Source organism: Numenius arquata, chromosome 6 (genome assembly GCF_964106895.1).
Source record: "Numenius arquata chromosome 6, bNumArq3.hap1.1, whole genome shotgun sequence".
NCBI lineage: Eukaryota > Metazoa > Chordata > Aves > Charadriiformes > Scolopacidae > Numenius > Numenius arquata.
The window spans coordinates 51,326,367-51,354,134 of record NC_133581.1 but is presented as its reverse complement, the minus strand read 5'-3'; the positions used below and the strand labels follow the sequence as shown (position 1 = coordinate 51,354,134).

General features: G+C 36.8%; 1 protein-coding gene across 3 annotated transcripts in view; it reads left to right on the top strand.

Moving 5' to 3' along the window:
- Positions 1-27,768, top strand: part of STXBP6 (syntaxin binding protein 6) — a 116,301-nt gene that overhangs the window by 69,800 nt on the left and 18,733 nt on the right. For 2 of the 3 annotated variants that reach the window (XM_074149511.1, XM_074149512.1), the window contains 2 exons: positions 19,235-19,365; positions 20,382-20,547. The exons of the other annotated variant lie outside the window; for it this stretch is intronic. In XM_074149511.1, the coding sequence (XP_074005612.1) occupies positions 19,235-19,365; positions 20,382-20,547 (297 nt within the window). The remainder of the gene's footprint in view (positions 1-19,234; positions 19,366-20,381; positions 20,548-27,768) is intronic. 3 annotated transcript variants of the gene reach the window in all.

Below are 27,768 nucleotides of genomic sequence, written 5' to 3'. Positions count from 1 at the left end.
AAGCAATGAGGCTTAGAATAATAGAAAATATTAATACCGTGTGTTAGAAAACAGGAAAATCAAGCAAATGCTCTACTATACATACAATATCAGGTTAGACATAGGAGCTTTCCGTTCAGGGTGGGAATTGTCTGGTTTAGGGGTATGTAAAGTAGAGAATAAGAAAGAAACTCCAAAAAGTCATAGCCAAGCAAAAATATTTTAAAAGGTAAATAAAATACACAAATGCACTTAACTTGCACAGTAATAAATTTCCTACAAGAAAAACAGGAATTGTTTATGATGATATGTTGAAATTCAATTTGTTAGTCCTGGTGTTTGGAGATTCTTTTGATTCTTGGTAGGAATTTAAATTTGAATGGGGAGAAGTGGAGGAATGGGTAATTTGGTAGAAATTTAGTGGGTTTTTTCTTTTACTTAATTCCCTCACTTTAAATTTTTGCAGTTTTTGCAGAGTAGTCAGCACACTAAAAATAGCTGGGACATAAATGTTGAGTAGGGAATTTGATCAGAAGAAAATGCTAAGACTAATTAGGGGGACAGTTAAGTTGAATAATAAAATTATTTGAGTGATAGGTACATACATACGTACATTTCTGTGTATCTTTAGAGTCCATTCAAGCTTTCACTATAAGCTTATGTAAACATTACCTAAATTGAAATTTGCCAATCTGTGTAGTGCTAGGCCCTTAGGCAGTAGATGTGGCATTATATAGTTGGTCTGATTTTAAGTGTTAGGCCCTGAGCCTTCAATAATTAAATAATGCTGTAGTAGAATATTGGTGAGAGTAAAAATTACCTGTTATATAAAACTGATATAATAAGACAGAAGATCTCTAGCTTGCTGCTTTGCATTACAGCAGTAAACGGATGTATTGATGCTTATAGTGGAATTTATAAATCCTCAAGTAAATCTAAGATCACTGAGTTGTCATACAGGAACGTAGTCATGTGTAGAAGGGTAGGGCAGCTTTCAGTGCTCTGCCTTTCTGTTCTTGCAGGCAGATGAGGTAATTTGGATTTGAGAGGTGGACTGCAAGGTGAGGGAAAGAGCTGGGAGTACCGCAGGGCTCAAAGGTGTGATACTGTGTCTCCTCGGTGGCTGGGAGTCCAGCCGGCCAGCTGCCAGTGGCATGGTGCGAAGGCTGATACTTGAGCTAATCCTGGTTCGTGTGTCCTTCTTTATGACCAGGACAATGGGATGTGCTGTGATTCCCTCAGGTTTGCAGGTGATACCAAATTTGGAGGAGCGTAGTCGATAGTTTATTAAAAGTTCTATCTACTACTGACTCTAGATGGGGACATGGGACGACAAGAACTTCATGACAATTAACCAAGACAAGTGTGAAGTCCTGTACCTTGGTTGGAATAACCCACTGCTCTGGCTGGGGGCTGGCTGGTTGAGTTCACACTGGTCTCCTGGGAAAGACAGGCTGGGGAGGGGTCAGTGGACCACCCTTGCAGCAGTGAAGATGAACTGAAAGTTGAGCTCCATTAGCAGGAGCGTAGCTGCAGATCAGCAGAAGTCATTATTCTCCTCTGTTGGGCATATGGGACTGCATCTGGAAACCCAGTTTCAGCCTCCTGCTGTAAGGTGTGTGCTGTTAAACTTCTGAGTCTAGCACAAGTCAACCGGGGTAGTCAGGCAGCTGTAGTATATGATAGGAGGAGGGACTGAGGAAACCGGTTTTGTTTAGAAAAGATCAAAAGAGAAGACAAGGCCTGGGGGGGAAGTAATTGCAGCCTTCCACTCCCGAAATGTTTCATGGTTGTAGAGAAGGTAGAACTAGATTCTTCTTAGAGGTGTATGGTAATTGTAATGTTTGCCCTGCTTTGAGCAGGAGTCTGATGAGAGGACCTTGAGAGGTCTGTTCCAGTTCTGTGACTCTGAATTGTATAAATGAGCGGGCGTCAGTGGAGGAATTCCAGGATGTTTAAGCAAAGTCATTCCAGTCTGTCATGAAATTACAAACGTTTTGGGAATCTGAGTGCTACGAGCAACAGGAGCTTCTTGAAAACTTCATAATGGAATTGAAACAAGCAAAAAAAATATGTTTCTGGAGGAAGAGGAGACTATTAAATTTAGGTTAAATCTCTTTATGAACATGCTGGGTGCTTCCCGAGGCTGTCACTGCTATCAATGGACTTTTCTCTTTTTTTTTTTTTTTTTTTTTTTTTCCCTGAAGATGAGTTTGGAGATATCTCTTAGTCCTAAATTAACTTTGCTTTTAATGACATGTACATTACAAAGACCTAGGATGCTGGTAAATGCAAGGCATTTAGTGAGAGGGAAGCTTCTATCAATATAAAAGTAAACTGATTTTATCCTTGCTCCTGATAAGTATTGCCAAAAGTATCACGGCTCAGCCAGAAGTGTGTTGATTATCTTTCACAAAATTTAGCAGTGAAGTGTGGCAAGATTGTAACAGTATCATGTTGTGAGGGAAATTGCATTTGATTTTAACCATCCCAGATTAAACTCTCTCATGAGGAAATTCCACAGCAAAGTCTTATTTATTCAAGATGGTATTTGACGCTTACTTTACTTTTCAGTGATGGCTGTTATGTATTTATTCTGTAACTATTGGTTTTATTTGACATGTTTCTGTATCTTGGTGAAGAATGGGTGGACCCAATGTGTTTTGCTTTAGGTTGTGTTGCAACAGGTGTATGAAAGTGAATACAAATTACCCATTTTCTCATGACTTCTACAGCAAGTATGCTAAGTCTTCTTGCTAGATTATTGTAGACACAAAAAGTAAGTAGTCTCATTTAGGGACTCCAATTTTAAAGAAAGTAGGATAATTATTTTCATCTGGTCTTTCTTTAATTCTCCTAGCGTCTGGCTGGAAGAAACCAAATGCATTTGCTGTATCAAAGCATGTTTCCAGGGAGTTTCTTGTAAAATATCTGGCGTGGTATAGGTTGTCCACCCTGTTACCTCCCATGCACTGCAAAGAACTGAAGAAAATTGGTCATGAGACAATAAAAGTCATGAGACAAGAAAGCTGTACTGTCAAATTTCGGTTTGCAGGTTGTGGTTGAGCTTTTAGAGATCATAACTTCAAATACACGCTTTTAAAAAACCTGCTGGAATTTGTTGTGGTTTTTCATATTTTAACAGTCTTCTCAGGTACTAAATTTGCCTTATTGTATGCTGTTCTGCACCTCATTTCTTACCATGGAGAAGCTATAAATCAGTCAGAAGAATTAAGTACAGGGAGATGTAATGAGCAGTTCATCTATTTTAAAATAGATTCCTCTCATTGCATTGTGCAATGCAATGCAACGTAGTGACAACAGGAGGAACAAATCTGCAAGGTGTTGCAGTGGTGCTTGTAGTGATTGTAGTCGGTTCTCTTCATGTTCAGACACTTTTTTTGTGTAATGAGACATTCAGTGAAATGAAGGTTGGGGGGGGGGGGGGTTGCAGCATTTCTTCATACCCAGATTTCTCCTGATTTGAGGAATTATTTGTCCTCCAGACACTACCATGGATTAGGGCTTTTTTGCACTATTGTAGCATTGTATTTTTCCTCTCCTCATATGTCACTGTAGATATAACTCTCTTTTAATTTGGTTGCAGTAATACAAATGTCCTCTGTACAACCACCTACCAAGACAGCAGGTAGCTCCACTGCATTATAGTTCTCATACCAACAGTCACAGCTTGACTGTAAGCTGAGGGGGCACACCTGCTGCCGAAAGTTCGAATTATTGAGTGTCCTAGTTGTAACTTTTGCTAGGTAGTGAAATTATTTTAAATATTTAAGATCCATGATTTCTGTGATCTGTACTTTCTTCATGTTTCATGCCTGTTCTTTTTCTTTGTATTTTGTTTCTCCTTTCAGGATCTTTCAAACTGTTGTGTTTATCTGCTTCAAAGTTCTTTAGTTTTAAGCTTTGAAGGTAGAGGAAATCAAGATCTGAGAAACACACACACGTTTTTATTTGGCTTAGATAAAAATGTGTTACTCATACACACAATTTGCAATAATTGTTTTTCTCCTCTCAAGGACTGATATTAGTGTACTGTGTCCAGGAATGCTTTGGATATTGCTTTAAAGAAAATACTCTTTCCTCTGTGTGTGTTACCTTTACCTTATCCTTTGCATACTGTCAATTCGTTTATACCTTCACTGGCTCTTTTCTGGTAGGAAATTGATCCAATTCAGTCATACAAAATACACACTTCCAGTCAATTAATTCATAGTTATCTACTTGAGCAGATAAAATCGTATTGTTCAGATGGTTTAAAAACAAAGTAAGCAGTAGTGCTTTTTGCAGATGTAATTTTATTTCTGGTTTGGTGGTTTTTTGTTTTATTTTGGGTTGGGGTTTGTTGTGTTGTTTTGCAAAGCACAGCTGGAGGGGCTAGATTTGTGGGTAATTTGTGTGTAACAGTTTTTCCACGTTTTATATTTTTCTGAGGAAGAGGTTCTGTCTTTTTCTGTTTTTCTGTGAAGTGTGACAGCAGACCAAGCTTAGATGAGATAGTGTTCAAACACTAATCTGCTGGTCTGTTTCAAACCAGGCATTAGTATGCATTGCCTGTCCATAGAGCTTAACTGAGAACCTGAGTCATTAGCTCAATTGGCCCTGTGTAGGGATGATTAATAACCCTTCAAAAGGTCAACTCATTCCATAAAACACGGATGTTGATGTCTTCTTTTGCAGCTCTTGAGGTGTACGCTTCACTAATTATCCCGATTCCATCATTCAACCTCTATAAAACCCCAGGGTTTTGTATTTTAGTCTATATATTGGAAGTGTTCAAAATATTGGCTAATTTATTGTCTTGTGAAGAAGGAGAAGGACTTCTGTGGTTGCATCTTATTGGAGGAGGGAGCAAGTCACTGTTTTTAATCTTTCAGAAAAAATGACATATAAGTAAAATGTGCTATACAGTATCAAAATTGTCTCAGGCAGTTGAAAGAGGTGTATGCTGTAATACTTGAGTGCTACACTACTGAATGCCTCCTATTTATCTTGAATCAAATGGTGATCACTAATATATAGTGTAAAAATAATTTTTAAAGTTCTGACTTCATTTTTTAATCAGTTCTTTGTGTTTCTATTTAACTTATTTACTGTATCAATGAGATTTTTGCTTCTGTCCATATATTTTAATGTTCTATTTTTCTTTGGGTTTTTTTTTTTTTAGGGACTTTGTGACGATAATTAGTACTTGGTCGAGGGAAATTGGAATGTGTCTCTGTAGTAGCTTCTGTTGTTGGCATTTACAGATGATGGACAAAATTAGTGCAATCCATATAGACTTGTTAAAGAACACTTCAGTATTCACCTGGGACCCAAAATGAAACTTTAAAGTGTTTCCAAACTGAAAGCTCTTTTCTCTTTTGGCTGCACTTTAGATTTCAGCTATGACTTTAGGTCTGGCCTCTTAATCTATCACTTAATGTGTCAAAAATTATTTCATGGCCTTTAGGTCTGTTAGTTTTTCTTCTCTGTTCTGTATCCCTTTAGGTAGGACCACAGTGCTTAGAAGGCTTTAGTGAGTGTCTGTTAACCTGAGAAGTGCTTTCATTACAAGCCAAGCTAAAGAGGAAAAAGTAATTGTGGGTTATTGTTTGATTAGGGTTTTCTTGTTTTGTTTGTGGGGTTTTTTTGTTGTTGGTTCTTTGTTTTGGTGGCTTGTTTTTTTGGTGCGGTTTTTTGTGGTTTGATGTTGGTTTTTAGAAGAAGTACGAAGAGGAGCAACATAGCAACAGTAGTATGTAAAATAACAAAAGTATGAGATACTTTTTTTTTTTTTTTTTTAATCTGTTTAGGTGGTTTTAGTACTTTTGCCAGTGGGATATTCCCTGTGTTCTGTTTTTCTTTGGAAACAGTTGTCCCCTCAGGAGGGTCAAACATAGACACATCCCAACTGGCAAACTGTTAAACCACTGAGGAGCAAACAGTGAGTCTTCTCAGATGTAAAATGTGAAAATATTACTGTGAAACGTACTCACATTACATGATTTTTAACAATCCTGTTTGATAAAAATGTAAAGGAAATTATGATCTTAATGTTTAGTAAAGACTTTGCTAGTAACCATTGTACTTACTGGAAGGAGGTTTTTTCATTTGTAACTAATAATATGTCTCAAGTGGTAATGAGTTTCTTTTTTTGGCGGGGGAGATTGGTGTGGAAGATTAACAGGTTTTGTTGGGTTTTATGAAATGTAATGAAAAGGATGTTGTCCCTCATAATAGTGCAGTACAATATGTACAGTAGAAAAATAAGTTCAGTGAACAGCCCGTTAGCTGCAAAGACCTCGTTATGAGGATCTATAATGTGCAGAGAAATAAGGTTGAGTTGCGCATTTTTTGTGCTCTAAAATAAATTAATGAAGAAAACTAATTTGTAACACTGGCAGTATAGATTTTTTTTTTTTGAGTTACTTTCAGAGGAAAAAATTTCACAAAGGAAAAGCTTCTATAAGCAGTAAAATGTTAGTGCAAATTAAAAATTAATGCTACATTGACATAGTAAGTCATTAAAAGGTTTTTAAGATACTATTTTCTATTTAAATGTGTAAGAGTTATTTCTAGATTCTTTTTTTTTTTTGAGACATTTCTATGTCTGTACGGTATCTATTTTTCTCCTTAAGCATGAATCATCAATTGTATCTTAAACCTATTTCCAAGTTTTTATTTTTGAAATTTCATGTGTTAAGTAATAACCAGGGGCACATTCAGTTTAGGTTTCCATAGCCTCACAGCTGAGAGATTAAATCTGGAGCCAGATTTAATTGCAGTTATGAATAAGGAGCAGAGCATAGTCTTCCATAAATTACTGGGAAGAAAACTTGGGGCCTGTAAGAACTACGTGGAGTATATTCCTGTAAGAAGTATACCTATGAATTAACAGTATTTAACCCTGTATTTATGAAATAGCAGCAATTAACCCTGTAGCATAAGCAGCTATGCATTTTAAGATACACAGATCAATGGGCCTCCTTCAAATGGAAAAGAATGCAAACCGAAAAAAGAGCTGGTGAGAAAAACACACAGTAACTGAATGCTGCCTGCACATAGCACCTTCAAAATCTAGTCCACCGCGGGTGTGAAACTTGCAATGTAGAATATAGAATCAAAACTTTTCTTGGAGTTCAAATGTCTTTCTACAAAGTCTAATGAGGGTTATATTCTACTGGATATGTTTGATCTGTGAACGTACCTAGGATCCACATATTAAGAAAAATGAGTAGGTGTTTATAAAATGGGTAAAACCTGTGAAGCTGAGATACTCAGACTCGAGTGTCTGTTTGAAGCTTGAGAAATTATGTATCTTTACGCAGTTGAAGTATATTGCCAAAGGTCTTCCTGCATTGGTTTTGCTTTTCTGAAGATACTGAGCCAATTAATCAGCAATTGATATTTACTGTGTTTTAAAAAAAAATAAAAAAAGCCATTCGAATGGTCCTCTGAAATGCATTCAGGTGCAGTGGTGGTGTGCTGTAACCCCGCAGTTCTGAAAAGTATTTCTCATAACATGAAGTGCACGTTTGCTTTGCTATTCATTTCAGTAAATGGTATGAAGTAACCATTTCAAATTAGTCTTGAATATACTTTGAATATATATTGTGTATTAACAAGTACACAAATAACAAATGCACAAGAGTTCCAAAGTTATTCGTGGGGGCTTTTTTTTGTTTCCATAGCAGTAACAGAAGGCTGCTTTTCCTCAGTTCGTACCATACATACTTTCATATCAGTCTTTCTTTACAACCTTTTAGTGTGACAAGGGAAGATATGTATCTCATCTGATTTGCTGACCTACCCTTGTAGGTTTTGAGCAGCTAATGATTTTTATTTACACACACACAAACACAAAAATCACCTCGCCTTAATGCGTGTGCCATCAGTGAGATCAGGATTGTGTTGATTGTTTTGAAGTGTGTAGCCAGGGAGACAGGGAGAGGGAAATTCAATTAGACTTTTTTCTTTCCTTGTTTTTGTGGTCTAAAGAGAAAGGGAACCAAAATATAGTTAGTTATTTCTTTAAATGGTCCAACGTGTTTTTTCCTTATGTTTATTTTGCCATGTTTTTTAGGTTAGTAACCAATTGTACAGTGTTTGTCACTCATTCTTCTGGTGTTACATGTAGCTGTTTGTTTGCTCTTGGTTTATTGTGGTAGGGCTTTTTGATGTGTCAGTCTGTAACTAAGTATTGATATAGTAAAAGTACCAAAGTATACGGATACTTTAGACACTTTAATTATCTGCATCTTGTTCACAAAGTGAAACAAGCTCAGTGGGTAGCTGCAATGAGTCAATAGTTGGAAGAAGAAAAAGCAGTTTGAGACATGCCATCATTGTACAAATTTAAAATGGAGCAGGAGAATAAAGCATACGAAAAGGATGGAGGGCAAATACACAACCTGTGTTGGGTCCCAGTGCAGCAAGACACTTTCTGTAAACTGGATTATTACTTTTTTTAGCACTTTTAAGTCAGTCTCATTAGGGTTTCAATTTCACTTGGTTTCCAGATCACTATCTGCATGCTTAAAGATGTCAAAATTTTATACTCGCACATTGCCTTCTATCTCTTGGTCTCAAGTGCTTTGCAAACCAAATTGGCATAAAATAAGTGGAGGTGACTTCCGACCCTGACATGCTGAACAGCACATGGAAATAGTAGTGAACATCTTGGCAAGAGACCATACTGTGTCTTTTCAGATAATTGAAGCTGTAGGGAATAATTATGAAGGTTTAAGAAATTCTCTGTTTATTTTGTGGGTTATGTCAAGAGTACTTGTTGGCTGATGTCAGTGAAAAAGAGGACTTAACCACAGCAGCCAGTGTGCAAGAGCAACCGCTGAACACCCTTGGTTGCAGATGGGCAGAGAACTGATTTCTGGAAGCATGACGGGCATTGGAAGTGTGACAAGGATGCAGTCTGCTGACCTGTCTATAAAACACTGTACAGGATTCATTCTGTACCATGAAGGTTTCTGGTCATACCTCTAAACTGCCGTGATAGTTTAGTATGTAAATCTGTGAAGGTTGGTGCCTAAAGTTAATTTGTTCCGTTCATACTTTTTAAAGCAATTAAAAATTATGGGTGGGGACTGGGGATGGGGTAAGATTGCATTTCAAAAGTCTGTTCATTCATATATATATATATATATATATATATATATATATACACACACATATAAATTACTCTCTGGACTACTGCTGAATACATAGGATAGAGATGAGACCTGGTGATTTATAAATTTCCTTTGGATTTGTCTAAGATGCACATAATATGAGCATTCTCCCAGATTTAACAATAGTAGTACTGGTAGTCTGATTTTTTTTTTTGAACATAGAAGCTCAAAATACTCAGAATATACCTACTTTAGAGATTATTAATTTTTGTTGCCTGCAGAAAGTAATCAGACAGCAAAAAAAAAAAAGTGCGCATGTAAAAACATCCCTTCACAGTAATTATTGCACTTCCTTGATAAGATGCAAGAAAGGCTGGATATCTGGGTTCTGCTGAAAAAATATGTTGTGGGTTATATACTGTGGGTAGAGCACTTCATAGGTTGAGATACTGGGTTTTGTTGGCTTTGAATGGGCAGGATTTATTTAACTGGCTTCAGTTAAAATAATGTATGATGATAACTTGAAATTGCAGCCCTTGGTCCACTTGTTTTTCTTCCTGCTTGGCCTCACCTTTATTCACCCCCTGTACTTCCCTACAGCTGTGTTTCTGGGAGTTTTGTTGTTTTGGTTCCTGTGTGTGTTTGGGTTTTAATTTCTTCATAATCTGAAGTCATCGAAGTCTGCCAGCCTTTTTCAGTTGCTTATATTGGGACTTGGATGTTATCGCTCAACATGTGAATGTGAAGGTTTTTGTAGAATTGTGTCCATCTGAAAATTTGAGTCATAAGAATATTGGATAATTTGCTCACTGCTGTTCTGACTTGGTCTGGTGTAAAGCAAAAGCTATGCATTGAACAGAAGTGATAGCGTCCTTTCTTGCATCTGCTGTGTGCAAAGTATTTTCTTTAGTAGTAGTCTTGTCTTCTGTATTTTAGGCCATTGATTCATTACAAAATCAAGAAAGGAACACAGATTTGTAAGTCAGTTCTTTAAAAGCTCCAGTAAACACTCTCCCATGTTACAACAGGGTCCTATTGCACTGAAGGATCATAAAAATCATTGGCCAATTTCTTCCAGAAACTGAAGCCTGTCAAATTAGATTAGCAAAATTACAAATGGAGAACTGCTTCTTAATACCGTACTTGTTGTGTGAGTTACTGAGTAATGAATTGGAACTTTAATTTTCCAGAGCCTCTTCCTGCCCCTCAGGACACTCGCTGTGATGTTCAAACATTGTTTTCAGGCTGGTGAGGTAATTCCTAGTGTAGTCTCTACATGCGGATGCACATCTGTTAACTTGTATGGGAATTATGCCAAATTCCACTTAAGAGTTGAAGTACTTTCGTGGTATTGACTTTAACTGTTCTCCATAGTTGCAGGTGCTGAAGTGACCAGAATGTGATAAAAGGAATAACTTGAGCCACCCACACAGGTATTCACTGTGGTCTGTATCTTGAGCCTTGATTTCTAAGCTAAATTGAAGAGAGATTTTCTGAAGTGTGTGTAAGTGTTCACAAGGCTATTTAAAGTATCCTGTTCAGTAAAGTCTGTGTAGGATGCTGCCTTCCTTCTAAGGAAAAGCGAGCTAAGAAGTTTGAAGCTGTAGATGATTCAGACTAATACAGAAGGGCGTGTGCTGTAGTGGACTGAAATTCCCAGTCATCAAATACCTTCCAGTTAAGAAGTGAGACTCTACCATGACAGGACAAAGTGAAATGCTAATGTGAAATGCTGTAGGCCAGGATCAGCAGGAGCTCTGCACTGGTTGAGAGGTCCCTGATGAAGACTTTGGTTCCTGGGTTGTGAGGAAGTCACCCCTCTTCCCTGAGACCTGCCTGGATTATCTTCCCCTGCAGCAACTTGGGCCTTGGTAGATCTGTCAGAGCACCATCCTGTCCTCTCAACAGGTTTTAACTCAAAACATATATACAACTCAAATGGGCTATGTGTGACTAGAAATAGCTCAAGTCTTCAAATGCAGCTGACTATCCGTATGCAGGAAAAAGGAGGTGGGAAAAGTTTGAAAGTTGGCTGCTTTGCAATATGGAATAGTAAGAGGCAATTCCAACAAAACCTGGAAGTTCAGTCATCATTCTGGAAGTGAATATGTGTTTAATAAGAATCCTTTCCAAATATTTGCAGTTAAGCAGAAGCTTTCTCTCTGGCTATAAAACGAAGTCTGCCATTCTTTCCACTGTTAACTGCATCTGTCTGTATAACCGTGCCGATATGAAAAGTAGTTGCTTTGGTATCAATACCTTGAACTGTATTGCTGTAGTATATGAAGAATACTTTAAGCAAGCTATTAATTTATAACTGCAACACTTCTATCTTTCTAGCCTTAAAAATTTGATAGGAATGAAAAATCAGTCTGTCAAGAAACTGTAAGGGCTGTAAGATATGGTATGATGGGGACTTAAAATGTTTGAATAGGCATAAAAGCTATTTTTAAGTACATGTATTTACATGGTTCTGTAAAAAGTAAATATAATGGTAAACTAGGTGCAAAACTAAAGGTTAAGGCATACTTTGTTATTAATGCACTGAGTGTTATGTTTGGAAAACATACAGGCTCTTACTAGAGGCTTATAGCACTTTATGGTGTCTTTCACATGAAAAAAAAAAAATCACAAAATTTTATTTGAAGGCACCAGAAAGCTGTTTTGTCTAGTCTTTCATCTTGGGAAGATACCACATACCTTAATCTGAATTTCCAGATTCCAAAATCCAAAAAACTGATTTTTTTTTTTAAATTTTTTTTTTTTATTTGATTTTTGGTTTACTTTTCAGCAGATGAAGGTAACTTGTATGTAGAAGGAATAAATATTACTTAAACAAAACTATATTTTGAACAATGTATGAATAAACCTTAATTGAGATGTATATTTCATACATTTTTATCTAGAAAGCAAAGAGGCTGGCAACTTGTTATGGACAGTAATGCAGCAGACGCTGACTTAAGCAGAAAGGTGATGCAAATTGTTAGTTCAACTGTTGGGTAGTGCTCTGGGGAAAACCAGTATGTGTTTAAATTTATGAGTACTTTGCCTCTTGTATCTGAAAGCTTCTCTCTTCTTCGTGTCAACATTATGCTATGGCTAAAGAAACAGAAGGAATTAATTTTTGGTTAAATTGCTGTGTATTAGGGCTACTGACATCCCCTTGTCCTATTTGGCAAGTGGAGAAAGTGAGAACTGTGCAGCTTCTCCCTGCTTTCAGCTCCTTGGATGTCCCAGATGGTGAGAAGGCATTGTCAATGGAAGGAAAGAGGAAATACGGGCAAAGTAGGAAATAAAATTCTGGGAAGTCCAGCCTCAATTTATCAGACATTTTGACACGTGGTAAGCCTTGACCAGCAAGTGAGAATTTAAACCTGCCCCAGTTTAGCTGCTTTTGTTTATTTTCAGTGATTCTATCTGTCTTCTACTGCAAACATGGCCTTTTTTTTTTTTTTCTGTACCTAAAATGAATCCTAGAGGTGGCAATGTAAGTCTTATTAGCACTGTGTTCTCAGAGAATCTTTCTGTATTATAGTTGAGGTCTAAGAGCCATAGCAGGTATGAAGTTTGAAGGACATAGCAGTTGGAAATCACAGTGGGAAGACTCAAAGTTCTAGAATTAATTTATGCTCCACCTTAAATCAGTTTTTAGTTGAAACTGTCCTGAGAAAACAGGAAATAACAAAAGTTTTGGTGTTCAAACTCAAAGCTGGAGTTGATAGAGACAGAAAAGCTCACAACCATCACGTGTAGCAGACTGGAAATAGTTCTCCTGAAATCCACATGGTATGCTAAGACAGTTTCATGTATCTGGTCCTTATTCTTTAATAACTAAGTGAGAATGTACCCATTTGCTCCATCTTACTTAATCCTCAGCTTCATTTTTCTGATTGTTGGAAAGTTGCTTTGGGAAATTGTGGAAGTTGGTTGCCAGTTATAGGACCATGTGGCCTGAGCAGTAGTAGTTCAAACTACCTTGGTGGATTGCGGAACAGCAATAATACAAGTTTCTACTATCATAAGGGTTGTGGGATGTGTTATTTAGTGTCCTTTCCCGTGCCTAGTCCCCATTTCCTCACTGAAATGAAGAAAAGGAAAGGAAGAAAACAGGGAGAGTAAGATTTTTGAAATATGGGGGAAAACAACTATAAGGTGGTTGTTATGACAGAAGGAAGAGCTTCTCATGTTAGAGAAATAGAGATAAATCTTCTTTTCTTGACTTTTGCTTTGGAATGATGTAGGTAAGAGTAGCAAATGAGGGTTAGTCCTTGTTGTCTTTTCTTTGAGCTTTTATGACATTTGCAAGAAAAAAATGGCTTGGATTTCCTCAAACTTCTAAGGCATTTCCAGAAGTTACTTATGCTTTGTTTTCTGAATATAAAACCTCAAACATGTTGCAGAATTGAGTAGCAATTGGACAAAGAAACAAAACAGTCACTATTTTTTTTCAGTGGTCAGAAACTGCAGATCATCAGCCGAATTGGTAGCCATAGCTACCATATGATTGTGTACAGGACTGTCAGAATTTGAGCGTTTTGCAAGTTTAAGAAATAGTTGTTTCCTTGATGGCTGGGAGTGAAGGGACTTGCAGAATGCGAATTAGATGTAATTGCACAAACAGAAGTCTGGAGGGAGCAGACAGCTTTTCAATATGTAACTCTGGAGAACTGGGAAGTATAGAGAAGTAATTATCTCTGTCACAGTCTGTTCATAACCTACTTTTTTACCTTAAGAACTGGCTTGAAAAAAGTGCATTTCTACCACAAATACTAATACATAATTTTATCTATTTCATAATAAAATCTGTATCAGATATTAAATAATATTTTTTAATTAAAATATGCTGCTGCTTTTAAATTTTCTCTTTTTATTCTGACTGAATCAAAAGCTTTTTTAGGAAACTCCTGGCTGTTTTTAGACTTAGTCTCACTGTGAAGAGTTTTGCTTTAGGGCAACTTTTCTACAAGAAGGTAGGAATGATTAAATAGATACAGTGACCATGAAATCACATCACGCTTCCATGGTATTCAGTTCAACTTTTTCTTCTTCTTTTTTTTTTTTTTTTTTTTTTGAAAGGCTTTAGACTGTCTTGAATGCGTTCTAAAGATTTTTCCCATCATTATTGACAGCCATTTTGACAAATGTCGTATCATTAGTTATTTGTGAGCTGATGGATGAGTATCCCCTTTACAGGATTTGACATACAGATAGATTATGCTGATCTAACATTAAATTGATGAATAGCTTTGGGTTGAACTACACAGCCAGTACCTTTAGTAGACTTCTGCAGGCCTGCTCAGGAGTGAGTCTCAGTCTGTCACTTTCATAAACTAAATAATTTCATAGATGAAGGTATTTTTTTTGAGTGATCTTACCTCATTTGCACTATTTTCTTTTTTTTTTTTCCCTCAAGAGCTAGTGACACAACAGCAATAAAAGTTAAGGCTGCTTAATTTATTAATCTGTGAAGTGTCCAGGTAAAAAAAAAAAATCTCGTTATAATACAAACAGTTGCAGCAGTCACTGCCTGCTATGAAGACTTTGTACTTTTAATTTCTCCCTTCAGTAGTTATTTCAGTCATTCAGCACTTTAGAAATGCACTGCAATATGACTACGGATTTTGTGAGGCAATCAAGCCATTTGTCATAAGATTCCTAAATACCTAGAGTTTGAGTTATTAAATACACAGATCTAAATTTAAAGAACATCCAAAGCAAACACGGATATCCAGAGTCAAATCCTCAAGGACAGACACTACCTTTTAAACTTGCATTTCAAATCTGATAAAATAAATAGAAGTTCATAGTGCAGTGGTTTAGAGCGTTCAGACTGTTTCTCAAAGCCAGGTATTTTGGGGTAAGTATTTAAGGAATTAACCATTTTTCGTTATTCTGTCTATTCCATTCAAGTAAAGATACATTAGAAGACTGAAAAACTAAAGAAAATACTTTCTGGGCTGCAGAGGAGATGAAGTTGGACTGTGACTTTAGTCTCCCTTAGCTTTCTGTGCGAAGAGCTGTATTGATTTGCTGCTTAAGATGCTAGACATACACGTGGTACCAGATTCCAGCTGAGGCCTGGAATTCAAATACATTTGATTCCATGTGTTCCCAATGATGAGAACAGTGACTTTACAGGCTCTGTCACAGCATTATGTAAAGCTAATTCTGATCTGACTATTTCTGCCTTGTATTCTCTGATCTGCTTTTGAAACAGAGTATTTCACTTAAATGCACGCCTCTCAAACTTTAACAACCTCTTTGAAACTTAATACTGTGACTTATGTTTATTTATGATGCAAAATGGTTAATAATGTCTTGAGTCCCAGAAGAAGTGCCACTGTTTCGGACTTCGTGACTTTTGGTTATATGTTAACCTAGTATTTAAAAAAAAAACACAACCACAAACCACAATGTCTTCCATCATAAATTGCTGTATGTGACTCCTCACACATTCTTTCTTACTTTGCCAATAACTATATGTTCCTTTAAAAAATAAATAAAAAATTTAAAAGCTATTTTATTCGCATCTGATGACACACAGAAATACCATATGGACCTACCATCTATTGATGGGTTTCAAATAAACATGCATTGTCCACACTACTACAGCTTGGTATTTTGAAGGCAGAATGTTAAGTTCTGTTACAAAAAAAACCCATCAAGCAAAGCAAAACAAAAAAAAAACCCAACACCAAAAACTGAAGCATAACTTAAGTATTGTCTTTTTTTTTTTATTAAGGCAGATAATGATTGTGGAAGATTTTAGCAAACACATCTGAATGACTTGTCAGAGAGGGAATGTGGCTTGGAGCATGTAATTGCTTCCAATTTTTCTCAGATTTAAGAAAAGACTTTTTACATGTTTGCAAGGTAACACCCACTCGGTGGCTTGTGTGGAAGTGCTCTAGTTTGCAAAGCAACATAATGAGCAGCTAGTGAGGATGGTTTTCCCAGCTGCCAAAGGGTTTCACAGAGTTGTAAGGACTGCCATACTACTGTCAAGCTGTCACGGACTAAATGAAGGTTTTAAATTATATTTGGTGGGTTTGTGGGTAGCTGGTTTTTTGAATGTTCTAGAAATGCTAGCTTTTTCTTAAAATACCAAGGCACAAAAGGTGAAATGCAACTAGATCTCTGTGACTGTGTGCAAGAATTGCGTGTGTGAGACCTAAAGGGAGAACTGCCATTTTCCCAAGAGGATCACATCCGCGACCTTGAGACTGAATTTCTACCTAAGATGACTGAGATATCCCAGACACTTATAAGCTCTTCTGTAGAAGAGCAGCCCTCTCAGGCTCTCCTAGACTTACTGTGTGGTGGATGATATAGAAACAGTCATCTAATCAAATGTTTTTATAGTTGATCACTTATAGATGTTTTCAAGAATTTATGAAGTTTATGCACTTAATGTGATCTCCTTTTGCTGAAGGACAGAGCACTAACAGCTCCAGATGAAGACAAAGCTGCTGTTCATTGATTAGTAAAAGTGCTGTGCAGAGAAGTTAGGAGAATTAGATTTTTGGATATGTAAAACCAGCCAAACAATTTATGGAGGCGTTTAGTGTTTAACTAACTTACCTATAAAATTTGATATTTTCACTTGAAATGACCCCTGTTTTCAAGAGCACTAGAATGTATGTCATGTAGAAGTCTCCAGAGCAGTGAGAAGTTCTGTGTATTAAAGTTTAAGGCTATAATTGATTATCCATGAGATTCTGATGGGGTGAAAAATAGCATTTGATCACATAATTGTTCTGTCTAGTGCTTCCTGTTTTTGAGGGCTTTGTTTTGCATTGCTATTAGTGTTAATTCTATATGTGGCTTATGTATAGTATGCACAATGTCTTGTTTTTAATACATGGCTCATTCAGCAGAAGATTATTTCCTGTTTTGTGTGAAAAGGGAATAATCAAGAAACCATAAAACTTGAGCCACTGTTAGATAGCCTTCTCTTAGTACTGCTTTGTAGAAATATGTGAAACTCGTTCCAGTGGGGTGCTACGGAGTCTGCCAGAGTGATCGCTGGTGTTGGCAAAAAAGACATGAGTAAATATTAGAGTGAATTCAGGGAAGGTAGGGACGTAAGTTTGTGGTCTGCTTGTTTCCCGCTCCGTGGTATGTAAACTTGCAATGAAAACAGAACCTATGTATGCTGTGTAAGGATAGATAGGATGCCTGTCATCTTTGCTTTATTGATATTGTTAGGCTTGTGTGCATAGGCCATTGATGAATCTTTAATATTAATCTCACTTCTTAGTAAAATCTTGTCTTTGCATTTCAGTAGTTGTTCTGATCTAATTTTGCTGCTACCTTTCTGATAAATTGATTTTTCTCTGTTCTGTATCATTTGACGTGTGATTCGGAATTGCATACTGCGCTAATTTTGTTCTCAGAGCTTCAACTGCTCATTAACAGACTTCTGACAATCAGTTTCTTACATTCTTATCAATAGTCTGGTCAATATATTGAGGCCAACTACACTTTGTATTCCAAAGTAACTTCTTAAAAACAATTATCCACCATGTGGAATTTTTTTACCTACTAAAATTTACTTGGAAATGAATTTTATGTTTATCAAATTAAGTTCTCATAAGGGTGCTTGGACTTTGCATCTGTGCATAGGAGACACACACTGAACTGAAAATGTATAAATCTGAGATATTGAAAAGAACTTCCCATATTAATCTGAATTTGCTAATCTATTCCAAAGTACATTTAACAACAATACAGTGATTTATGCATTGGTAAATTTTCGTCCTAAGAAGCAATATTAACTTTTTAACTTTGCAGAATGATGAGGTATTGCATCAGTGTTTACTTACTGTATAATTGTGCCCCTGCATGCAGAAGTGTATGCAGCATGCATCTGCAAAGTGGGAAGCCCATTTTCCTGATTATTTCGGTAAAGGGGGATCCCAAAAGTAAGCAATCGTAGTATTCAAGTCTTGATTATTTTAAAAGCCTTTTTTAACTGCCAGCACCTAAAAGCAGAGAAAAGTGACTTTTCCAATAATACTCCTTTTTGAGGACCATATGGATTAAAGGATTTTTTGGAAACAAAGAGTCTAAGGAGAAAAATAAAAGACACACCACCTTTAGTAAACCGTTCAGTACAGTGATTCTGCAAATTATTTCTTCACAGGAAGTGGAAATATGTTTGGATGTGATTTAAAAGTTAGCTCTAATGAACTCTTTGAAAACCTGATGCTGAGTTAAGGATACTAATGGGAGTGTTTCATGTTGCAGACCTGCCTTGCATGACTGACTTTGTGGTTTTTAACACATATTTTGTTTATAACTGATAAGATCGTTCTTATTTATTCTATCTTTGTGGTACCTAATAGTTTTGGGGAGGTCGAGCAATCTTTAGTTCCTGAATTCTTTTACCTATATTTTTCACAGACTATTGTCTGATCTGGAGGGTTTACTTTCTTAATGCAGTAAACGCATATACTTACGTCTGTTGACTGGAAACTGGAAGTTGAGAATTGAATATCATAGATATTGGTGTTATACAAGCGTGACCTACACGTGACATGTTGTGAAAAGACTGAAGAAACCTGGTTTTTTTTGTTGTTTTTTTTTTTTCAATCAATCACCAATGTGAAAGTTAAAGTACCATGTGTTTTTTTAAAAAAGGTATATAAATGGATTTCTACTTACATGGAGATGTCTGTGTTTTTTTTTTCCTTTGTGTTCCCCTGTCTAAAATGACAAGAGAAAGAAATTAGTAAGAGGCTGTGTATGAGAAACCTCTGCTAATTAACACGAAAAGAGAACAGTAAGGTGGTTGTAAGAATGCAGATGGAAAGACCTTCGGTTTAGTTCTTTTTTTTGCAGGGTGTTGGCAACTTTAAGCTGATAGTGGCTAAAATATTTCCAATTTTGAGCAGTATAATGTTTGTTTGGCATCGTACTATCTTTCTGACAATAAAGAATGTGCTTTTCAGTATGTTATCCAGTAAAAGCAATGTGTTCTACTGTCAGAATCAGTGACATGTATTTACTTTGTGGGGCACTTTAGAAAATACACCAGCAAATCAGCTACTGATACAGTGAACTAAATGACACATTTCTGAAACATTAAGCCCACTCTAGCTATATGATTTTTCTTTTTTTCTTTTCAGTGACTAACAAGAAACCAGCTCAAGCATCTATCACGAAGGTGAAGCAATTTGAAGGCTCTACGTCTTTTGTCAGGAGAACGCAATGGATGCTCGAGCAGCTTCGACAGGTCAATGGGATAGACCCTAATCGGGTGAGTTTGAACAGTTCTGGAAAATGATAATTGAGGTATTTGGTAAATAATTTGTGGATTGGGCATTCTCTCATTATTCAAAGGGCATCTGGAAAAATAAGATGCAGGTTTAAGTGCAAATTCTCAAAAAAAGAGAAAACTCAATGGAATACATGAAATAGATTTTAATGGAAAAAATGGGAGGAAGCCAAAGCTCATAATCGTACAGTGTTTTTTCTTCCTGTCTTTCCCTACCTTTTTTCCCCTCTCTCTCTGCTTTGTGAAGAGGAAAAATAAGTCTTGTTTGCCTTGTCTTCAGCTATAAGCCTCCTGGGGTCCATTTTGCCATGCAACTGTGCTGTAAGATAAGGCAGTAAGTAGAAGCAAGGACAGGAGAGGTTACTGAGGTTCAAGTTTGTGAAATATCGTGAACCTTGGTTTTTTTCTCAGATCCTTCTGCATTTCTTATCCTTTCCTACAAAGAGCGGTGGTATGGTTTAGTTGCCGATGGAACATGAACAGTGATTTTAAACCAAAAACAAACAAAGAAACCTCCCATGAAATAGTTCTGGAATTCCTTTAATGTGGAATATACAGCCTACCTTGAGCTGTCTGAAGACAAAGTTGTACTAACACGTATTATGTTTATGAATACAAGTCTTCGGGAGTAAAACAGCAGAACTGGAAGTTAGGAATGTGCCTCATACTATGGGATCACAACATGACTTGCTGTGTTCATTGCACAGGAAAGCATGTTTGTTACTAACCCCCTTGGTCTGTTCAAAGCTGTGGTCTGATCAGCCACCTGAGCACCTTAGCAATGGCGCATCAAGTTCTGTTACTACCCAGTACAGTCTTTTGTACAAAAAAGAAGCCCTTTGACCACTGCCCTGTGAAATGCAAGGGGTGGAATAATATTGATTTGCATGACCTTTCTCCTTTTTCCAACATAATGCCTTTAAAAAATAATAGCTCTATATCTTTCTCCAAATAATTTACAAAACTGGAATAATAGTAGTGTGGTTTTTGTCTTCTAGGATTCTCCAGAATTTGATTTACTATTTGAAAACGCTTTTGACCAATGGGTAGCAAGTACAGCTTCAGAAAAATGCACCTTCTTTCAGGTTCTACACCACACTTGTCAGCGATATCTTACAGACAAGAAGCCAGAATTTATCAACTGCCAGTCTAAAATTATGGGAGGTAAGTCAGTTGCAGTTGGAGTACGTTGTGCAGTTGGACATGAAATAATTTGCACAGGAGTTATTCTGTGTTCAAATGAACTTGCAGCCTAATTACATCTGGAAATCACGGGTCTGGATATGCTAACTTCACAGTAGTAAACTTCTAGACTTCAGCATTTCTCCATCAAGCACCACTTTGCATTCTTCTGCTGTCTTTGCTTCCCTAGTCTTCAGTTCTAGAGGCAACCTCCGCTGCCCACCTTGTGAGAGGTCATTCTCCTCCCTCTGTGATTTTGATTTGTCTCTCTAATTAACACATTGTGTTAATCCAGAAACATTTCTGGGTGGCCTGAAACATTTCCCACTAAAAGCCTGTTCTGCATTGCCATTTCCTCACAAGTCTGTCAGAAAGTGGTTATTACTTCTCATGGATCTTTTGGAATTTACTTTGATCTTGACAGAAATCGGTTAGAGTTTTGTTGCATTTCATAAATCATGTATTTTAAAGTGAATTTCCAGGATTAGACTAAAAAATACCTGGTTAGATAAAGAAAGTCTGGTCAACATGTGAAATTGGTGTTTACCATCCACATCCCAAGCAACAAAAGCTTTTTTGGGGGGAGAATTTTCACGTGTTTCACAAAGTATTCTTTAGGAAAATAAACCAGTTTAGTTGTTCCCTTAGACTGAAATTTCTGAAAATAGTCTCCTTTTTGTCTGCTCTAAAACAGAACACTTTTAAAAACTCTTACATCTCCCATGTTTCTGCACAGCTCGAATAAATAAGTGTTTTTTCTCTTTCTCAACGAGTCTCCTAATGGTTCCTGTTTCCAAACTGTAAAAGAGAAGTGTGGGGTTTTGTTTAGTTGCTGTTTCTTCCCCTCAGTAGACATCAATTACAAATATGGAGAGCCTTACTCGGTTTTCTCTGGTAATTCTCCTCTCATAAATCTAGAATATGTTCCTGTATGCTACTATCAGAACTATATTTTGTGCAGCCACCTTTATGTGCTCTTTTTTCTGGCTGTTATTTTGTCTTGCATCCCTTTTCTCTAAAGCACCAAAGGTAAACTTGAGGAAAAGGGACATCATCTCCAGTTTGGTGTTTACGTTTTAGCTACTGACACTGGGCTTACCACTAATTTTGCTGTCATGAGTCAGAATTATTCTGTCAATCATCCTTTTCTTCTAGTGTCTTCTCAATCTAAGAAAAAAGGCACAAAACTTTCTTGTAAACTTCCTCTCTTGTTTTTTCCCCTTCAACATTAATAGGATTTCTTTTGTTTTCTTTTTGGGGTGGTGGGGAGGAGGGAGGAGCAGTTTCTGCACTGATGGTAGAAGATTTCCTCTACAATTTTTCCATCTCATATGAAAGAAGTCTCCTATCAAGCCTTTCTTTGTCGTCTGTTTGGTAGTGATGCTCACTTCCATCCTTCCTGCTGATAAATCAGTGTTAATAAACTACCACACATTACACATATTATTTTATTCTCATAAGCTTGAGCTGTCTGAAATTGAGTTCTTGATTCAACTGACCCAAATATTAAACTTTATCTTAAACAAATGTCATCCCAATGGAGGAAAAAAGAGTTGCCACTGAGATTCATAAAATTCTGTTTGACTTTTACTTCTTAATATACATTAGATCCCACTGTGTCCCGTGAACATACCTACATTCTCTCTATTACAACTTCATAGCTAAAATGGGCTTTTTCAGCCATCCTCTCATACCAGATGGTGACTGTTTCCATTTTCTTTGCCTGCCATTCTGACTGCGCACAGACAGGCGGGGGGTGTGCGTACATATACGCATATGTATACAGTACAGACTGTGGAAGAAGTGCAGGACCAAGGAGTAATAAATCTCCTCTTGGATGCAGTGCTTCTGTTGTTCTTCAAACTGTCAACTTTTTTTCTCACAGTAGGTTAGTCTCCCTGTGGATAAGTTTTAAATTTGACAGAAACTATAATAACTGTAAACCAAGTAATAGTTGACCCTAAATTCCAGTAACCTTCTGTGTGTCCACTTCATTGAGCCACGGGATGTCTGCCAAAAATTGAGGGGGAGGGGAAGTCCTCATTAACAAATAAGCTGTATCAATTATTATACAAGGCTATGCAATCATATAATTAGTAATTGTCTTGTAATACGTAAGATGAAATAGTCAGTTTAAACGTCTGATGTTCCTTTAAACATTCAGATTTATATTCTTAGTGTGATGCTAGGTTTTCTACCGTATTACTGTATGTATACTATAATTACAAGCCTTATTGGTGTGTTCATGCATACAGATACTTTTGTAACTGAGTAAGAACTTATCATTCTAGCACCCATGCAGATACTTCTTGAAAATATAATTATTTGAAAAAATAGATAAACTTAGCTTTTCAAACTAATTTTTTTTAAGGTGTGGAAAAATTCTTAGGTTTGCTACGTTGTTCATCATTTTTACTAATGTTCTAGTATACCTGAGGAATATATTTCACTAATCTTCTTTTCATCATCTTCAAAAGCTTTTGCTTTACTTTATATTTAAATGTATTACAATGTATTTATCTCATGAAGCCATGCTTCCTCCACTGATTTTAAAGAAAAAAAAAAAAACACAAAAAATTATCATAGCAACTTTGATATATCTCCCAATTAAAGGCAGGCCTCCTTAGTAATACATAACACTGTGAGTTAGTTCAGTAACTGGGTTATGTTAGTTGGTCTGTTACTCTGAGGCAAATGGAGTAATTGCTAAGTGACCAGAAGCAGCACCGTTCATTGACTTTAGAAGCTTTTGTGTGAGTTGGTAGTTGACTGGCTCAGATGCTGGGGAAATACATGCAGTCCTCATTTGAAGCCCAGGGATGGGCCAACTGTGTATCAAAACCCATTTAGCCTGAAACCTACAATGTCAGAAGTTTCTTATGGAAAATACAGTGAAATCTGTTGTCGATCTCAGATTCATCCTGACTGGAAAAAGTGAGGTCCAAATGTAGCCAAGCAAACCAAAGAACAAATAGGGGAGCATATATCTTGAAATTAATTAAATTCAGTTTAGAATTTGCAACTTGGGATTCTTTTGTTGTTGGTTTTGGACTATTTTTTTGTAAATTAGCCAAAGGAGTATATTCAAATAATTCTTAAACCTTAGTGCAATCAGACTGTGGATGAAGCGTGTCACTTCATCCCCTCTACCAAGGTAGCCTTTGGGGCTTAGGTTATATTCTTTAGAACTTTTGGGGGGGTGTGCAATGTAATATTATTTTTGAATGGTTAGTCAGTTTAACTTCTAATACCCTACAACTATTTTTTTTTAATAAACTATTGCAATTACACACACATATATATATATATATATGCTTATGTACGTAATGATGTAGATACACATTACATATACGATGTGCATATCTTGTAACTAATGCATATTTTCAAAAACAACAAAAAAAAGCTACCAAAGAACACTTTCTCCCAAGTGGAACTGAAGATGAAAGAAGTTGAAGGGCTTGTTTACAAGCTTGCTTATCTTATTAAGACTTATTCCTTCCTAAAGGATAGGAATGAAGAAAGTGAAATTCACACTGTGTCTGTTTCTGCAGGAAGTGCTTGAGAGCCTATAGCTGTAAATAAGTTCGGGTGTCCCTGAGGAACTGCAGACCCTCTTCATTGCCTTCCTCCTTTTACCTCCTCGCACACACACACACTTCCCCCTGCGGGCCAGAGCCCTGGTTCTTCTTCTCCAGAACCATTTTTTGCTTTATTTTCATTTGAATATCATGTGAGGATATAGTCTGTAGAGTTAAATAGGCTAGACTGTTTTCTGTAACTTGATTCATGACATTAGTAATTACAGCGATAATGAGAACAGGTTAAAGGTGTGGGTGCTAATTCTGAGAACAAAGAGCAAATTCAAATTTGGGAAGACTGTAACAAGATGCTTCACACTAGTGTCTTGTACTAAATATTACAAGTTTGTCTTTTGTTTAGTAGAGCTCTCTCCATAACTTACATGCATCCTGGATGTTTCCTCTCCCATAATGGGAGAGGAAAGGAAAGGCAGGCATTTGGGGGTAGAGGGTTTTTTTTGACTGAAGTAGGAAATACTTTCCACTTTTATGTCTTTCTAACATGCAGATTCTCATACTGGAACATGTCTAATTTGGAGTATCTTTGTGTTATGTTAAGTGTTATTCAGTGGCCAAGGTAATCAAGATTGTATTGCTTTTACATCAGTAATATAAGAAACAAAGCTGGAGATGGGTGGTGTGCAGAAATTGTCATCTACAGGTTGTGTTTGTTAAAAACAACTTAATTCTTGACACAACATTAGGCTGATACTGAGGGTGAATTTGATTCTGTCATTTCTGGATAGAGCCCTGTGATACAGCATTCAAAGCTCTTCAAAGATTAATTCTGGGCCTATAAGAATAAACAGTTGCTGCCACCTTTAGATAGGTATTAGAAATGCATAATCCTTGGAAAGGAGCAAGACCTCAGGTTGAAGGAAGGTGGTGATTTTGTGATTTTGTTTGGTTTCATTTTAAGTTTTGTCCTACCTGTGTGCTTTGCTTTTAACAGCCATTCTGCTGAATTAACTAAAATATTCTTAGAAGTCCAGAGTAAAAACATCTTTGCCTCTGTAACCTTTTCTCTGTGACAGCTGGCAAGAGTTATTAGTGGACCAGTCTTTTTCTCCTCCAAGAATATATTGCCAATGTAAGAGTGGTAATGAGTATTTCTTTTTTCATGAACTATTGACTCAGCTTACCACATTTGAGACCTGGTAAGCATATAGTGGTGTTTACCATGCTGTGCAAGATTAATGACTGACTAAAGGAGATGAATGAAAACTTGCCCTTAAGAATTAAAATGGGGAAACAAGATTGCTCCCCTCCCTCCTGTCAAATACCTGGTACTTACTGGTTTCAACTCTGACATGATAGCCACTGAAAAAAGTGTGTAATTGAACCTATTATTCTTAAACTTTCACTTGTAAACTAATTCTGATGCAAATGAATTTGACCAAAAAAAAAAAAAAAAAAAAAAAAGAAGAAAAGGATGAAGTACCTACCATGCTATTTTGATAGCATTTTGCAATTTTGAAATTTCCAATCGAATGAATCTTAGCAATGTTTCTGCACAGGAACAACAAATAATTTTTTTGCATTTGATTAAGGTAGTTCTTGCCATGGTATACCAAATGCTCAGTTGTTTGCCTTAGAGAAAATAAAGGCTGCTGTCAGTCTAGAGATTGAAATAGTAGAAATAAATTTTCATCTGCCAAAGACCATTTCAGATGCTTGCTTTTCTGCTTTTCATGTTCATGTTGAGATTCATTCTGCTTTACCATTTTTTATTTAATTGGGTGGATTTTCGTTATCTTAAGCATAAAAGCCATGTGTTGAGATCAGAATGGATAAGAATAGTTGAGTGCTTGTTCGATAGAAATATTGCATATAATCAGAGCTCTAAATTAACTTTCTAAAATGGGTATCTTGGGCAAAAAAGTACATTATGTTTTTGTAAAATCTGTACATAAAATGAGAAGGGACATTTATCATTTTAAAGGTTGGTTCCTTTTTGATCTATATAACTGAGATGAGATAATATAGAAAACGTTAAGCAATATATTTTCTAGCCTTTTCTGAAGAATGAGGATTTATGTGAGGTGTTATCTTCAAGATGCAGAATATTACTGTTTTTCGTAGAAATGGGAATTTTTTTTTTTGTGTCAAATTATCAGATTTTAGTGTTTACAGAGCTAGAATGGAGTTGTGTGCTTTTGTAGTGATTAGTGATTCTGAAAGTTCCTGGTTGGTTAAACTTTCATTAATTGTAACTATTAGTTAATATTGAAAGTATTACTTAGGTTAGTATTTATTTTTATAAATGTATTAGATTAGAGTTTAAAGTTTTCAAGTTCAAATAAATTTATTTCAAGAGGTTTATAGATGTTTAAAAAGTGTTTATAATCCACTCTTTGTTTTTTCTAGTTTCTTTGTCTTATGTGCTTTGGACAAAATACCAGATTAGATAGATTTTTAATATAAAAGTCTCTCCGTTTCAAAATAATGTGCAATATTTGCCTACGTTTTTCTATTCGCAGCTGTTCTTGACCACTATTGGTATTAAAAGATTTGTTTGTGACAGAAGAAATTGCTACCCCACATCAAAACAGGGGAAAGTAGTGTAATCAGTCTTAATTTGAGATCACTTCTTATTCTGAAACCTGCATTACTGACATACCTGTAGAATCCCTTATTATTATTATTATTATTATTTGCATCCCTTGTCAAGTTCAGCTTCAGCTGCACCTTGACCTTTCTAACCCCATCCCTACACAACTTGGCAGTGTCCCTGTACTCTTCCCAGGATACCTGTCCCTGCTTCCACTGCCTGTGCATTTCCTTCTTGCCCTTTGGTTTGACCAGTGTGTCTTGACTCATCCATGTTGGTCTCTTGCCTTCCTTTCCTGATTTCTTACGCATGGAGATCGAGAGCTCTTGTGCTCTAAGGAAAGTGTCCTTAAAGATCTGCCAGCTCTGTTCTGCTCCCTTGTCCCCGAGGGCAGTTTCCCAGGGATTCCTATTGCCTAACTCCTTGAAGAGCTGGAAATTTGCTTTTGTAAAATCCACTTTACTCTTCCCCCGACCTACATCCCTTAGGACTGCAAACTCCACCAGTGCATGATCGTTGCAGCCCGGGCTGCCTCCACAATTAACTCATTTGCATTGGTGACCAACAGGTCCAGTATTCCATCCCCTCTGGTGGGGCTGTCCGTTACCTGGCTTAAGAAGTTATCCTCCATGCACTCCAGGAGTCTCTTGGATTGCCTAAAGCTCGCTGTGCTGCTTTTCCAGCAGATGTTGGGTTGGTTGAAGTACCCCAGCAGGATGAGAGCCTACGAGTGCAATGCCTCCTGTAGCTGGAGTAAGAAGGCTTCATCAATAGGCTCCCCTTGGTCAGGTGGCCTGTAGTAGACAACAACTACAAGGTTCCCTTTGTTGCCTCAGTCTCTTATTCTTACCCATAGGCTCTCAACCTGCTCATGGTTATTCTTCAGAGGCATCTCTTCACACTCTACCCTACTCTTGACATAAAGGGCAATGCCTCCACCACTCCTTCCTTTCCCATCCCTTCTGAAGAGTCTGTAGTAGCCATCAATAGCCACACTCCAGTCATGGGGTTTGTTCAACCCAAGTTTCAGTAATGGCAATTAAGTCATAGTTTTCTAGCAACACAGTGGCTTCC